The 15,937-nt window shown below is 41.4% G+C and overlaps 1 protein-coding gene across 4 annotated transcripts in view; it reads right to left on the bottom strand.

Annotated features, from left to right (window-relative positions):
• Positions 1-15,937, bottom strand: part of elmo1 (engulfment and cell motility 1 (ced-12 homolog, C. elegans)) — a 104,482-nt gene that overhangs the window by 61,566 nt on the left and 26,979 nt on the right. For 3 of the 4 annotated variants that reach the window (XM_075450194.1, XM_075450192.1, XM_075450195.1), the window contains one exon: positions 1,909-2,091. In XM_075450194.1, the coding sequence (XP_075306309.1) occupies positions 1,909-1,986 (78 nt within the window). In that variant the 5' untranslated portion in view covers positions 1,987-2,091. Of the gene's footprint in view, positions 1-1,908; positions 2,092-15,396; positions 15,596-15,937 lie in introns of those variants that run through there. The other variant, XM_075450193.1, reaches the window with a different exon arrangement.

The following is a 15,937-nucleotide window of genomic DNA, read 5'->3' as shown; positions in this document are numbered from 1 at the left end:
AAACAAACACTACAGAGGAGCATATGCAAACAGAGCCAGAAATCAAAAGCACACACACACACACACACACACACACACACATCCTCATACCCAAGGATACAAGCACAGACATGCACAGCTGTTACACATAAGCGCACACACATGAGCAGTAGCATGTTGCCACACAATCAAGCCTACACATAACATTTATGAGAAGTGTTGTGCCTACGTAAACAATAAAAAAAACCAAAAACAAACAAACAAAAAAAAACACTCACTAACAAGTTATATTCATGCACACCCACACACACTCTTTCTCTGGGTCTCAAGACAGCGCGAGCAGCAGAAGCCCACTCCCCATCGCATGAGTCAGACAGCCATATGCCACTGCAGGGCCTATTGTACAGAGGAGATGCAGAGGGAGGAGGAAGAGGAGGGGGCTGGTGCTGGAGGACAAGAGAAGAAGAGGCACAGCGCAAGTTTCATAGTCACAGCACAACAAAGGGAGGAGGAGTGAGAGGGGGAATGAATGAGAGCAAAAGCAAAGAAGGACGAGGCGGAGGAGAAAACAGATAGAAGGAACAAGAGAAAGATGACAGATAGGAGAGCTGAAGAAAAGTGGAGGACGGGAAAGAGGAGGAGAGGGGCTTAAAGAAGCAAAGTCACAAGAAGGAGCAAACTGAAAGCAATTTGAATTTTAGAAATGAAGAGTGCTAAGGGGTCATTAAATGCAAAAGCCACATCTCTAAATCCACACTTAAGTGCGCAAAGCGAGTCATGGCACAATCAGAGGAACACATATTCCACAGTTCAGTGCTTCATTCAGTGGGTTATCCATTGAGAAGGGCAATCGTGGCTCCAGTTGCCTCAGTGATTCAGAGCTTGTACAGTCATTAGCCCATCTGTGACTCACATACACAGCGAAAAGGCCATTTTACACACTGTATGTGCAATCAAACAGCAAACATGTACCCCCAACACAAGGTAGTCATTGTTTGGGCTAATTATTTTATTTGCACGTTATTCAGTGTTTGTTAGACATCAACCATCTGCTGACAAACAGCATAGATATGAGCTGTGTGTAATGAACTCTCAAAAGCCATCACTCCTCCACTGAATTATGAAAATCAGTAGACTGTATAGGTTTAAATTCCTCAGTGAATCTCATTGAAATAAAAAAACAAAAACTGAATCTTTACATGTTGATAAAAATGTGCCCGTGTGTCTTATTTTTTAATAGCCAATTTAAAAAAAAATAAAAAATTTCTAGCGGAAACTCAAAAAAGTCATAACTGTGTTTTCATAAGATTTGTGCGAGAGTAAGAGTGGTTATGTTTTCAAACCTCATGATGAAGCTCATCAGTTTACAAGGGGTGCATGATTGAAAAATGTGTGCAAATGAGTAAATGAGGCTTGTAAAGGAAATCAGACCGAGTGGTCAACAAGAGAAAGGCACTATATCAACACAGTCCTTTAACCTTGTGCTGACACATGGTTTTAATAAGCCCTCCCAGACAAAGATCTGTTGTCTGTTGTCATCATCCTTTTTTGAAAAGACGTTAAACTTTGTACGGAATCCATCATGTAACTTAACAGAACGCGCGTGTTTGTTTGGCTGTGTTAGTTGTTAGACATCTATAATTTAGGGCACTTCCTTTCTTACGCTAATTAGATTAATTGATGGAAACAATGCAAAAGCTGCATCAGACCCTAATCACGTCCGCCCATCACCTTCAAGCGACTTCAATATTTACAAGACAACGGATGACGGTGCTCTACTGTGTTCAGGGAAAACAGGCTGTGTGTATTTGGTGTCAAAATCTGCAAATGATTGTCAACTTGAGACAAAACATTCACTTTTTATCTGTTAGATCGACAATATGTCTTGGTGGATTTAAAGGATAGAACTGTGTGCTCATAATAACCCACCTGGTCTATTTCCATAAGCTTGGGGAATGCCCCCGGCCACTCAATGGCCACCTTGACGATGTCTGCTGGCGGCGGCATGGCTGCCGGGGTGGGGGTGGGGGGTGGGTGGGGGGTGTTTGGTGTGAGTCCTGCTTCCTCACACCTGTCTGCACTACTGAAGATGGCTCATCCAAACCTGCAGAGCTGAAGTGAAAGAAGAAGAAAAAGGAGACACATTAGTCAAGAACTAGAACTAGTTCTCTTAGATGGGGTTTGAAGATATTGTATATGACTGGTGAGGGAAGGTTGACGAGCGCGGTGCTGAAAAATACATGAGTATAGACATAGGTACAGCACAGCATGAGGATGGAGGAACTGCTCATACATAACTGATAAACCCACTTCCTGCAGAAGCTACTAAAGAGCTAATACCAATGCTTTCTTTGGAATAAAAACGAAGAAATTATTTCAGTCAAACCTTTCATTATCAAAAAACTAACTAAAAAACTACGCTCTTCAAACAAATCCAAGCGGTGGCAGTGAAAATAGTACTTCGTGTCTCCAGTTTTTACTTACATAAAACCAAGCAGACACCCTCATTTTCTATAAGTGTCTTGTAGGGTGTTTAAAAGAAAAAAATATTCAAAATTATTTTATTTATTTATTTATTTGTTTTTAAATCCAAGGTGTAGCCTGATTCCATTTTTTTTTATTTTAAAACCACAACAATCTTTCATAGATTCATAGTTTTACAAGAGCCTTTGGTTCTGACCTTTCTGAACAGCAGAGAAAAAATAAATAAATAAATAAATTTAAAAAAAAAAAAATCACTCAAAAGCTTCTTTCTATGACTGAAGCGCAGAAGCTGTTCAGTTTGAAAGTCCTTCATGTTTAGGTGATAAAAGAGTTCCAGTCGAGTGAGAGCGAAAGCATTAGCTGTGCTTTAGCCAAGAGTTAAGTCTTTTTCCCTGTTCCTCCAGTTTAAAGGGACACGCTCCAGCTTTACACACAAATGTCCGTTTACTCGTCATGGAAAGCATGAAGCAGATGCTTGAAAATGTTTGTTTTCCAACTGAGTAAACCTGGGTAAATTACTCAAGTGTGACTTAAATTAACTTTGATTTGTAATCATAAATTACTGTTAAAAAATTGTGCCAAAAGAATATTCGAATGGTATTTAGAGAGTCCATTATCAAAACCTTCATAAGGATATTGTGCCATAATTCAACTGAGAGGACGTTATCTTTCAGCTGCTTTTCAAATGGAAAATAGCTAGAGCCTCCTAGAAAAGTTGCTAAAATGTTGCTAGATGACATGACAAACTAATTAGCATATCCATGACATCACACTGGCATACCTCTTTGCTTCCCTCATTCTCTCCATGCTCCCAAACTGACACAATCTCCATTCCCATCAACTAAAAACAGTAGATTTATTTTTTTCCTCCCACAGTGCACAGACTGCTTTTGAGCAACAAACCATGAGCTACAACAACTGTCATTTACTGCAAAAAAGTAGGTAAACACCCCAAATCTAACTCCGGTTTCAAGCAGTCACACTCTGACATTAAACCCATAATTTGGGTTGCCTCCAACTGGTTTCTCTGTTTCACAGGACTACTTGGAGGGCATAAAAAAAAGGCTTGATAGCTAACAGAGAAGCAGGCTGTCCGACTGACCGGGAAAATCCCTGTGGATTTCTATAATAAGCCAGTTTGAGGTCCCATGGTGGACAAACAGCCAAATCACAGTTACTCTGAAACAGAGCTGAGTAAAACCACTTCTGTGTGCTTGCAGGGGGTCTGATGAAACTTGCCAGTGCACACTTTTATTGAGTGGAAAAGTTGCGAAGATACATAACCCAAACCAACCAGGGAAGGCATCAATAATTTACCTCCATGGCCCCGCTTGGACCATCCTAGTTCCTTGTGGAGAAGTCGGTCTACATATTTCATTTCGATCCATAATGAATAAAAACTGTCTCAAACCAATTCCTGGGAGGAAACTATGGAGCGGAATATTGTAAATGTTGATGTATACATCATTTGTGCATGAGTACAAAAAGATGGAAAAATGAGTGGAAAAAGACTAGAGCATCCACAACACCGACCAAAACTGCCTCTGTCAGCAGTTTTCACTCTACTGTAGAATACATACAGTGTTGCACGAGTGTGCATTAACTTAAAGATAGTGTATGTAATGAAACTGTCCTGGCTTTCTGAATGAGTCACCCCATAATAATCCACATAGCCTTTATTCAAGGGGCCGTTGCCATGGCAGCTGCTGCATCAATGGCTGTAGATGTGGATCTATTTTCTTTCCAAACTGAGTGACAAACTCAAGTCACGTTTGTCACAACCCCACAAAAATGAGTCACTCAACCCTTCTGCTTTGAATTTCACTCCTGAAATATGAATGAGTATGTCCATTGAAGAGAAGATTGGTTTCATAATGTATGTTAAATACTTGCTGAGACTGCACCGAGAGTCATGCTCAGTGCAAGCAGAGTTGTATTTCCCCATTTCTGCCCCCTCTATCAACTCAGTCAAAAAAAAAAAATATATAAAAATCACTTCGGGTCAACAGCAAGGTGGTGAATGTTCCCTTAAAAGAGACCAATAGATCCAAACATCTAGATGAGTATAATCACACTTTGAGCACTTACTGTTGAAACAAGCCTGTCGTTTACAAATTATGGCAGCAACTAATTCCTTATTCCAAATGAAGAAGAAAGAAGCGTCACAGAGATGAGTCCCATTGTACATACGCACAGAATGTGTGATTCACTTGTCTTCCACAAACAAAAACACATCATCAAGTCATCTATGCACAGACTACCATCCTTCTCAATACAAACTGAAGGCAGAGAGACGGTTATGAAAGCTATGCAGAGTGCCAATCTTGACGCAGCCAGCCAACATTTCGAGCCATGCTTGTAGCAACATGGCTCTGGGTGTTACAGTGTCGGTCTTTTGTGTGGTTTACCACTTTGGTCCACAAAGAAATGGATGAATTTTTAAATGGAATTTATGGTGTGGGAAGGTTGAAGCTAACTTAGTAGATGGTCCTCTGATTTATTGGATAAGATGTCATAAAAATCAGAAAAGAGGTATTCAAGCTGCTACACTAAATATAGTATAATGGCTAAAGACCTTAGCCTCAGTAGCCTTTGGTATTTAGCAGTAAATGTTTGCATACCACAATGAAGATGGAGAGCATGATCAATGGTTGATCTATTTAGCTTTTAGCCATATAGTAGGGCAGATTAGTGAGAGAATATTTCAGTTGGTGATACAAGCACCATATTTGGCACACTAGTGCTCTAGAACCTACTTTAACATAAAAGTACGTTGTCCAAGTGAAAAAACAAGATGGCCGCCATTTTTCAAGATGGCCACCATTTGACGTATTCTCAATCATTGTTTGGGCTTTATTGTGACAAAATAGTTCTATTTTGATTATATCAACATCAAATTAGATGTTTTGGGACATGGGCAGTCCTATTCTGCATTCAAAAACTTAAGATTATCTAATATTATAACACAAAATTGAAATGTAGTGCATTCCATTGCTACAGGGCAATGCTTCACTGTTAGTTTAAAAACTTCACTATAACATTATTACCGTATTACAGACAGTCTAAAATATCATTGACGTTCTACCTATTACTCTTAACTACAATGCTATAGTGGACATGGGGAAGAAAAAGTTGTTCTCTTTTTACTCAGGTGTTGCCAAAAGATGTTCTGGGTCAAGTGAAAAAAGTGCCTATTGTTTGAGTCGGAAAACGGTTTGTTGTTGACTGACAACTTTTATCAGTGCTTTTGTTACTTTTTAGTGCTTCTATCTATTTAGTTCTCACATTTGCAAGTGCATAACTGGGTGCACTTCAGGCTAAAGCGAGAACATTTGCATAAGCCTCTGCATTCTGTCTTGCAGCCACATTTTGTCAACTGCTGACAGGCCTGAGCGATGGGTGGAAGAGTTGACCAGAAAACTCTCCAGACCTCACCATCTTTATGCCATCCCCAGTTGGCAGGGTTCTCAGTCTGCATTTTGCATATTGTTGCCTGGCCCCATATGCAGGCGGCTTGGAAGGCAGACCGTTTAACATGCTGTACCAGAGATGCGCTTGTTGGTGGAATTGAATCATAAGACCTTTGCTTCCGAGCAAATAATTCCAGTCTTGCTTCATCAACCTTGGCTGTAGTGCTGTGCTTGTCATACATGGTGACAACAAACCTCTCAAGGATGTTGAGGTCTGCCTCAGTTATGGTAGGTCAGTACCGTCTGAGCTTGTGGAAGACTGGACTCACTTCAGGGCACACCTCCCATGCTTGCCATGCTGTTTTCTTGCCTTTCCCCATGGAAAGCTGACACAACATCACAACCAGTGAAAGCATGAAAAAAGGGTAAGCCACTACATTTCTCTGGGCCAAGATTTAGCACCATATCATGAATTGGCAACCACCTAAGGGATTGACCCTGGCCAAATTCTACCCAAACCATTTCCAGGCCTGCATCCTGAAGAACCGTAAACACACTGACAGCAAGAACAAGAATATCTGTGTCACATGCCTTAATCAACAAAGATTTTATCTGTTGCTTGGCTGCATGAAGAGCATGTGTGAAGATCCTGGTGTCAGCTTCTTCATGGTTGCATGGACACAAACCTTCAGTGCTGATTGATTTGTTTGAAAGAGCCTGCTCTCCTTTTGTCACAACTATGACATTGTGGGGACACAGGGTCACAATCTTGTCAGCCAAGAACTCGAACAGCTCTGTTTTGTAGTGACTGTCTCGCAGAAAGCTTTTCCAGTTTGGAGGTAGTTTTGTTTTGTGTCAGTCACTCTTCGTCGATCTGCCTTACCTCTCTTTGACCTTGTTTCAGCCTTCAGGCTTGAGGTCCAGTACACATCAAAAACAATGTCTGTTCGCTCATACTTTGAATACATCAGAATCTTTGGAGCTACATCTTGCACAGCATACTCTTGAAAGGTCTTTGATGTCTTTGGGGACATTGAATGCACAAGGGCAGAACCATCAATGATAATGGCTTCACATTTTGGTTGTCTCTCAGGTGGAGAAACAGTAGCTTCCAGAATGTTGGTGAGTTGAGACTGTCCAGAGTGGAGTTTGCCTGTGTCACTCAGTGCAGCAGGAAAGGACTGATTCTCGTGTCTAAAAAACTCAAGCAGGTCACACTCCCTTGATTGACACGATATAAAGAGCCGTGAGAAAAGATGACAGTCATTCTTGAGTATTTTTTTCTTTGCTTCACTCGAGGCTACAGCCACATCTTGGCGAAAGAAATCTGTTCTGTTCTTTTTGATGGGCTTGTGGAAGGAAGCCTCATCACCAAGACCATTGAAAAAATCTCTGAAGGCAACTATGCCTTCTTCTAAGTGAGATCTTACAAGCTCTGCAGCACTGGGATGTGCTATGGTGTTTTTGTCCAGTGTAAGCAGATCATTCGACTCCTCCTGAAAAGGATTGCCTAGATCCTTCATCACAACGAACAATTTCTGAACCTTGTCAATGAATGATTTCTGCGACTGACTAGTCTGCTCATGATGCCTGATATCTCCTTGTGCTACCTTGACTTGACATGCCAACTCATACTGGTTGACTAACTGGCTTACTTCTGGTCCAGACACCATCCACCGCCTGAGAGCAGATGCATCCTCAGTCACTCCAATGGCACCACCATCACCTTTGACCACCGCATTGGCCTGCTCATGAGCTTGGTCAATGGCTAAGCCTGAAAACTCTCTGTGAGTTTTGTGGACCACAAACTTTCCCTGCTGAAATTCACTGAATATGTGAGGATGTGTTTGCTCCAAAGTGACCATGTCTCGGAGGTGGACTGGAAGCCATCGAGCATAGTTAACATTATTGTTTGCAAAAAAGAATGGAATTAAAGCGGATAATGATTGACAGTACAAGCTGAAGTTAGCTTCCCTGAATGACCTGATCAATGAGAAAACTACTAATTCCATAGACATGACAAGTTCCCAGAACTGGAACTGAGGACTCTCTTTTCTTTGAGTGTTGCACCAGTCATCAAAGCTCAAGATGCTTTCATTCTGTTCTGCACAGTAATGCTCATATGCTTCCTTTTGGAGCATGTACAGACAGTACGCTGTGACTTGGTGTATATGGCGTGTTCTTGTGACGCTTGCGGCAGACAGACATGAGTCAGCTATTCCAGACGTAGTCACCCCCGCTTCCACAAGAGCACCTGTCCACCCGCTCCCTTTAAGCAGGGTTCCAAGTGATCGGAATGCAGCCATCTCTGTGTGCAGACCGCCAAACATGATGACAAATTTGTCTTCACCGTACTCATCAGGCCAGTGCCACTGGATTTGCTTGGCAAGAGCATAAATAGGCTGGTCTGCAGTCATAACAGGAATCTGGCCTGGGTTGAGGTGTACAATAGCCTCCCTGACTTTGGTCATAGCATGCCTCACTGTGGCAACTGAATGGGCCTCATCACGCAGAAGGGGCAAGAGAGAGGTTATGCTGACTTCAAATTGAAGGCCTCGCTTCTTCTCTGCATGGTGTGATGACCAAGTGATGTTTACCTCATAATAGCTAAAAGTAAGCAATTGGAATTCTAATTCTCAGACCCTCTGTCTCATTTCAAAACAAAACAGAGTTATTAGAATTTGGGCCTTTGGGCCATATTTTCCTATGTTTTACGGTCTTAGGGCCTGGTTACATGGAAACGTTTTTCACTATAATTGCTTATTGTTTGGCTGTCGTGGCCATATGAAGCCGGCGTTCTGGGTACCCCAAAACGATATTTTTGGAGAATGGGTTCCAGAGTGGGAAGATCTAGGAACGCCGCCGTTCGCGTTGCCATTGTTACAGCCAGAACGGATTTGTTTACATCTGCGTCACAGCTACATGACCAATGCCAGTGACGTATACACATACGTCAGTGACCAGAACAAAAAGCGGCTTTGCGCGCAACATCCATTCAAAATCCGGAAGAAGACGACAACACAACAAGGACAGACAGCGATCATCATGGACCCCACAACATTTTTTTTTTTTGGACCCCACAACATTGACAGTAGCACTGCTGCAGACATTGCTAACTAGGAGTAGGGGCGTACACGCATGCGCATTGCTTCTTCTATTGTAACCGGTGGGGGTGGCTTACAGCGCACATAGAGGTGTAGCGTGTGTACTGCATCGTTTTCAGCAAGCGTGGCGTTGCCATGAGGACCTGATATTTTTACAGAAGCTTTCCTGTGGGGTCGCAATAATTTTCGTACTCTGTTTAAAAAAAACCCTCGTTTCATTTTCGTGTAGCTGTAGCCTAAATGACTTATAGAAATAAAACTGTTTGGAAATGATCCAAAGAGTGAGATTGCCAGGCTACGTGAATAATGGGGCAATTAGCCCCAAGTGAAAATGTTTGTTGTTGCCATTATCATCCCACACTGCAGAGTTCACTTTCATAATTGAGAAATGCTAAATGTAGATAACAGTAAACTGCATTCCATACTCCAACTCTGACATCTATATTCCACTCAAAGAAGGGCTGCAGACCAAAAACCCTTTGCTGTTCGTATTATAGCCTCAGTAGATCAGCATCTACAAAAACAAGTCTTTGGTGTGTGTAAACCACAACTTAAGATTGGCTGACACTCTGCTGTCTGCAACATAAACATCCATAAAAAGGGGAGTGCGGGCTAGGTTGAATACACCTTGACGGTTGTACCCTCCTGGACATGAAAGGCGGAACACCATTCTAACTTTCACTTTTACGCCAGTGTCTTGCTGCAAAAACCCACCAACTTTAAGATTTAAGAGTGAGGCTTTTGTTCGAGTAAGACCGTTACATGCCAGAGGTCTTGCACACAAAGCCAACAATTGGCGGTTGAGAGTTGGTGAACATTCATCTTTGTTTTATTTTTGGTGTGTGCAGTCCGTCACCATTGTCGGGTCTCCATCAGTGTCTCATTTTACACACCAACTTGCAGATATGGTCTGTCAGTGAAAGAACTCTCTCCAATTGGCTGTTCGGTGTTGCTTACATCTAACCTAACATGTCACGCAAATCGCTTCTCATCTGTCCCCTTCATTTCCCCAAAAACAAGCAGCACTTAAGAAAGTGAAACAAGAAACTGAAGTCAAACTGATAATCCGGACTCCACAAAGAACAGTTCTGTTTGACATTACCAAAAATCACAACCACACACTGATCTATTTATTTTTTCAAATATATGGAGTCTTCCAGTTTCCATTATTGTATGATGCATTACCGCTCCCCTCTGCACTGGCTAGCAATGATGTCTTGCGCATACGCAGACTGTACATTCTGGATATTCAGCAGCTGCAAGTCATCTTTGTGGTGTGTCCATGTGCTGACAGCAGCCAGCGGGGGGGCCTCTTGTCAGCGCTTGTTCTTCACATCAGTTTGGTATGTAAGAGCCCTTATCCGATGCATCATTCTATCTATAATTCTCTGGTAAACTTGTATTATTAGTGTCAAAAACAGGCACTTACACTGTGCCACTGATAGTTGCTGCTCGGATCGCGTGGCATTCTTCGTCAACTTTGGGACAATTCCAAACAATTGCTATAGGCTCCTGGGTAACATATTTACTTAGAATATTTCAGCTCAATTTATTAATGAGCAAATAATTCCTTAAATTGGATGTTTGTTTATGAAATTAAATTATAAATCCTCTCCTCTCCGTATAGAGGATTTATAATAAACTCAAAAGTGTGTGTGTTTATATATCTCTGTCTGCATTCCCAGCACCTTGTCATCTACCGAGAACTTCTCATGACTCAAAGATAAACGGCCTTGGGGCACATTGATTAGAAATACACAGTCGTGCACACACACATCTCTTGAGTCGACAGCCAGAGCACATCTCTTGAAAACAGGCTTCCATGTAATTGAGAGACACAACAGCCCAACACACCAGCGCACCATGAGCAGGGCTACAAGTGGTCCTGCCCTCATCTGGTCAACATTGTTTTCCAGGAGCTGACACACACCCCTCCTAGCAACGGCTTCCAATCAACAAGATTTTCGCTTGAATTTGTGTATGTGCACAAGTTCGTCTCCAATATATATTTTCATGTCTACGGGAAGCCTGAAGGTGTGTGTGTGTGTCAATTCCCATTCTGTCACTCCGACATCTCATCACAGCCACTTTACCGTTAATGGAACCTTGTTATTGAGCTCTCTGCTGTCAGGGCTCATCATGTCGGAGCTGATGATTTGCTGCAACCTGGTTTAGTTGAGTGAGTGCAAGTTTATTTATTCCCATCTCTGCTTAAAGATTAAGCAGGCTCACAAAGGAAAATATTCTTTTGGTTTTTCTTTGAAAGATGAACGGTCCTTTTCAGTTTTTGGCCTCACTTTCTTGCACTTCATTAATTTTGTATGCCACATTTTATGTCTTGTGTTTCCATCAACCTCCCATCTTTCTTCCAAAGCTGTATTGTCATGCAGAACTCAACCAAAAAGAATTTAAGTCAGGCATTAGCGAAAACACGAATAGAAAAGATCTCCCTTTCCCCACAATCATGTGAGGCAAAATAATTCCACTGTTTTAACTGCAGGCCATTACATACGCCAAAACCATCAAACCGCCAGTCTAAGTGGGCTCTGATCCAGAGAAGTACTGTAAACTATGAATGTGTATGTGTGCAATCAGTCTGCTCTTAAATAGTCGCCCACCTGCTGTAACTAGAGAGACGTGCTGCCATAATTCTTCAAGATTAAGAGGGAGGAAAAAAATCTAAATCCTGTGTTGCCCTCGGTGATTTGATCGACTGCCAGAGGTTGAAATTAAGGAAAGAAACCATCAATAACAGTCGAGAGATGGTAAGGGGAGAGGAGGCAAAGAGAAGTCCTGTGATTTGTTGGGCTGGGCTAGGTTTCACCTCAATAATTCATGATGTGTAATGTGAGGGTCACTTCATCCGTAATGGGAGGGGGGAGGGAAAGAAAAAGAGGAAAGGGGGGTGAAGGCGAGAAATTCAAGGCAACATGAGAGGCAAGAGAGAGGGGAAGGGAGTAAGAAGTAACAGAGATTAAAGGGAGTTGGACGCAGGCGTGACATTTAAAGTAAATTGAAGCAAAGGGTACAGGGGCCCATTATGAAGAGACAGAGCAAGTAGAAAATGCAGCCAGGAGTTGTGCAAAACGACACGGCCGAACAGCAAAATGTAACTATAAACATGAGAGAAAATGGACAAGAGGAAAGCAAGTGTGTCAAAAAAATCATACAGTTTTCAGACACAAACTTAAGACGTCTGTAAAAGCATTTGGGGAAAAAAAAAAAGTTTTCTGAAACAAGGAGAGAAACATCAAGTCCTCCACTGTCCTTCGTGTGACACAGCAAACATTACTGCAGCTTTTCCCGGACTTGCGGAAGGAGCTGGTGAGACAACGAAGAGAAAAAAAAAAGAAAGAAAAAAGTGTGAGACCTGCCAATTCCTCCAGCAACCTTTTAGTAGGAGCCTTAATGGTGTGGGGGAACATGAGGCAGCAGTTCTTACAGACAATCACATCGTGACAAACTGGCACTCAGAAAGCCTTAATAAAAACAGTAATTGAAGCATCGCTCTTTTTTTTAAACTCCAAACTATGTAAGTGCTGACATTGTTAGTGATTTACACTGTCTGACATTCAATGTGGCTCACTGAGCAGCTTTACAAACGCAAAAACCCTAATTTTGGACCCAAATAAGTCTAAATGAACGCTCAGATTCTAGGTTTACCCCTTTGCTCTTGATTTGTTTTTCTAAAGCTATATAGCCACAGTCCTCCCCTCCAACCAAAATGTATTCACTACCAGATCTTTAATTTAAAAAAAGTTTGCTAAACATGATGAGCTTTTCTATTTTGTTGTTCCATGCTTTGTAAGTTTGAGGAACACAGATTACACATGTAATGAAATGTGATGGCTTCCATATTAGCAACATTATCACTAATTACAGTATATTTTGATGCAATTATGCCGTTAATAAGTTTAATCTAAGAGTTAATAAATGTGAATAGGAATATTTACAACCTTTTATGCTGGCTGTAATTATTTTTCTATTAAATGACACCAAATATCTCTGAATCATCATAGCTTTTTCATTTAGTGTTACAGTCAAACTGTAAAAAATCTTTTTGCGACAACAAATGTTATGATTTTTTTACCCTGTTTTTATTCTTTTATTTTTTCTACGGCTCTATTATTTGAAAAACAGATAAACCCATTTTTCTTTGAAGTAGAAATGACGTTTGAAATGGTGAAACTTTTCAATATGTACACCATTTAGGCACAACAGACCTGAAACGGCCAAATGTGGTTTAAGGGTTCCATTTTTGTAGCCCGTAAACAAAGATTTTGATTTTCAAGGTGACCTCACACTACTGCCCATTTCATGGTTTTTACATATGAAAGGACCTCCAATTACCATTTATTGCTTACAGGTTTGGTTTCCTATATCCAACTATACGATTCTGGTGTTTATGACACCAGTGTGGGTTTGAAACTGGGTGTAGATTTTCCTGGAATTGTCACATGGATTCAGGGCTTCTTGTGAAGTGGCTCTTCTTTATAGTTGATGCTTTAGAGTGAGAGCAACAATTGTTCATTTGGATATCTCTATCTTTGCCGGGCGTGTCTGTGTTAGCTTATGTGCTGGATAGATTTCAAAAGAGTCCATTCTAGCTCTTCATCTGATGCCTCTACAAAGGGCCTGCCTAGCTGCAGGGGCCAATGTGTGTGAATGTGGGTGTGTGTGTGTGTGTACCATCATTTATCTGAGAGTTAAGACAAAAGACCACCGACATTGCAGAGAGGACTGAGTCGCTCTGAGCCCGACACCTTGAAACACACACGCAGGTACTAGACACGGAATGATTATGTTACACCTTTCATGTGTGCATACAGAAACAAACACATCCTTGAGCTTTAGTTTTCCACATCTTTGTGTGAGGTACCTCCCAGTCTAGCGAAATGAACATAAGCACAGACTCACCCATGATGTTAAACTCAATATATTTAACCAATAGATGAGCGTAGGAGTAGGCGTTGTGTGTTTTTCAGTAAACTGGACAAATAAAATGTATAACTCCAGTGGCTTATGTCATGCCACTCTCAAGAGGAAAAACAAATTAATACAAATAAGAATAATGTAGCTGGGAACCACTTATGTAGAATATTAACTCAGAAATACAACCTTGCCCCCATATCAAAATTGACAAAAAAAAAAAAAAAAAAAAAAGTCCACCAAAAGTAAGAATTATGTGTAGTCCTTCCCCACAGACATATGCTCAGGCCACAGGAAGAGTGTCTGGCTTTGAGACAGAGAGCTGACGAATCAGCTCTAAATAAAGGGTGATGGCAAAAGGAAAAAAAAAAAGGGGGAAAGGCTCGAGTCCCGAATGGCTTCAAGATTCAACCAAAAGAGGAAGTGTACAAGACACAAAACATGTCTGACTATACGAAGTCAAGAGTCAGGCCAAATTATTACCTCACAAACGACAAGGCACCAGCTGATTTTCATGAACTCAGTTTTGTGTAGTTTGGAGGTTGGACTGACAAACATGACAGCATTTTGCCGATTCTTGCCGGGGCCCATGTGCCTCATAGCAGGCCTTTGTGTGTCATTAACCGGCTGTAGTTCTCGTATCACTACCACAGCCAGGATATCCTGTCAAATATCCTTAGCAGCAGCTCGTAACAGCTCTCACCAGCAGTGAGCCTCTTGCACAAGTGTAAGCACGCTGAGGTGACAACAAGTCAACTCGCACTCAGCCCGTACCCCGCCTTACATACTGTGTGCATGTTACTTGTATACATTTGCACAAAAAATAAGAAGCGAGAGCATATGAAGCTAGTAAAGCCTAAATAGTGGGCCAAGGCAAGAGCCAGCAAGCAATTTTAGGTAAACAAGTGAGTAACAAACGTTCAGAGGTACTTAGATGATGTTCAGTATGCAAGCCCAGATAATCAAAACACTGGAATGTTTAGAGATGAAGACACAGGAATAAAGAAAAGAAACTGGCCAGAAGAAATATGAACATAAGACAAAATGAAGCCCACAGGCATACATCTAATCCATAATGTGCATTTCTGGGAATCTTCACATTGCCAAGCAATAACTTTCCAATAAGTGTGGGCTTTCTATTGCCATTCCAAAATTATATGGTACTTGCACCACATTTCCATCCTCAAAACCATGAGGCCTCAATGCACAACTGTCTTAAAACTCATCCGCTCTTTGACATTACAATTTCTCTCCGGTTAAGATGTAGAAAACCCACAAAAGCCCTATCTTGGATCAGGCAAAAACCATTTAAAGTACATACAAAGACACAGCACTCCAGACTGCAAACATCTAACCACAATGTTAGTGCCCACTGGTGACAAAGTAGAGAGGAAAGGAGGCAGGGGAGCACAGAGCCGCACCCTGAGGCCTACTGCATCCTGTGTAGCAAGAAGAAAGAGTAAATTCACTGTAAAGACGGGAGGACTCACCCAGAAAACTTGACAACCAACAGGACTGCTAGTTTTCTTCCAAATCAACCTGTTTCTTGAGGATGCAACTGCTATACCACAATGAAGAAAGCAACTTTTCTCTACACAAATTTAGCCCGACAAGGAGCTTTCAGCATCATAAGCCATAGACAAGAACTTCACACCAGTGTGTGCAGCGCTTCGCCTAAGGCAAAAGAGTAACCAAAAGAGAGAGACAGAAGGAGGAAGTAGGCGTTTGTCGAGTAAAGAGGAAACAGGTTTGTCAGTGAAAAGGCGGCAAAATTCAAAGATTACGTGACGGAAGGTAAAGGAGACTGAAGTATATGCACACGTGTAAGGAAAAACAAAGTATCATCGGTTAAAAATGTTGTTGATTTGACTATTCATGAGTAATTATATCTCTTGAACATCTCATCAGTGTCACCCTCATCTGACTCATTGTGCAGAGTCTAAGCTACTGGGAAAAAAATGTACAAGTTAAGGATAGGATTTTGGAGATATACTAGAATGTATTTTGTATATAATGTATATTCAGTACACG

This window comes from Odontesthes bonariensis, chromosome 18, assembly GCF_027942865.1.
Source record: "Odontesthes bonariensis isolate fOdoBon6 chromosome 18, fOdoBon6.hap1, whole genome shotgun sequence".
Classification (NCBI taxonomy): Eukaryota; Metazoa; Chordata; class Actinopteri; order Atheriniformes; family Atherinopsidae; genus Odontesthes; species Odontesthes bonariensis.
The sequence above is the reverse complement of the archived record's forward strand: the minus strand, read 5'-3'. Positions and strand labels throughout refer to the sequence as shown.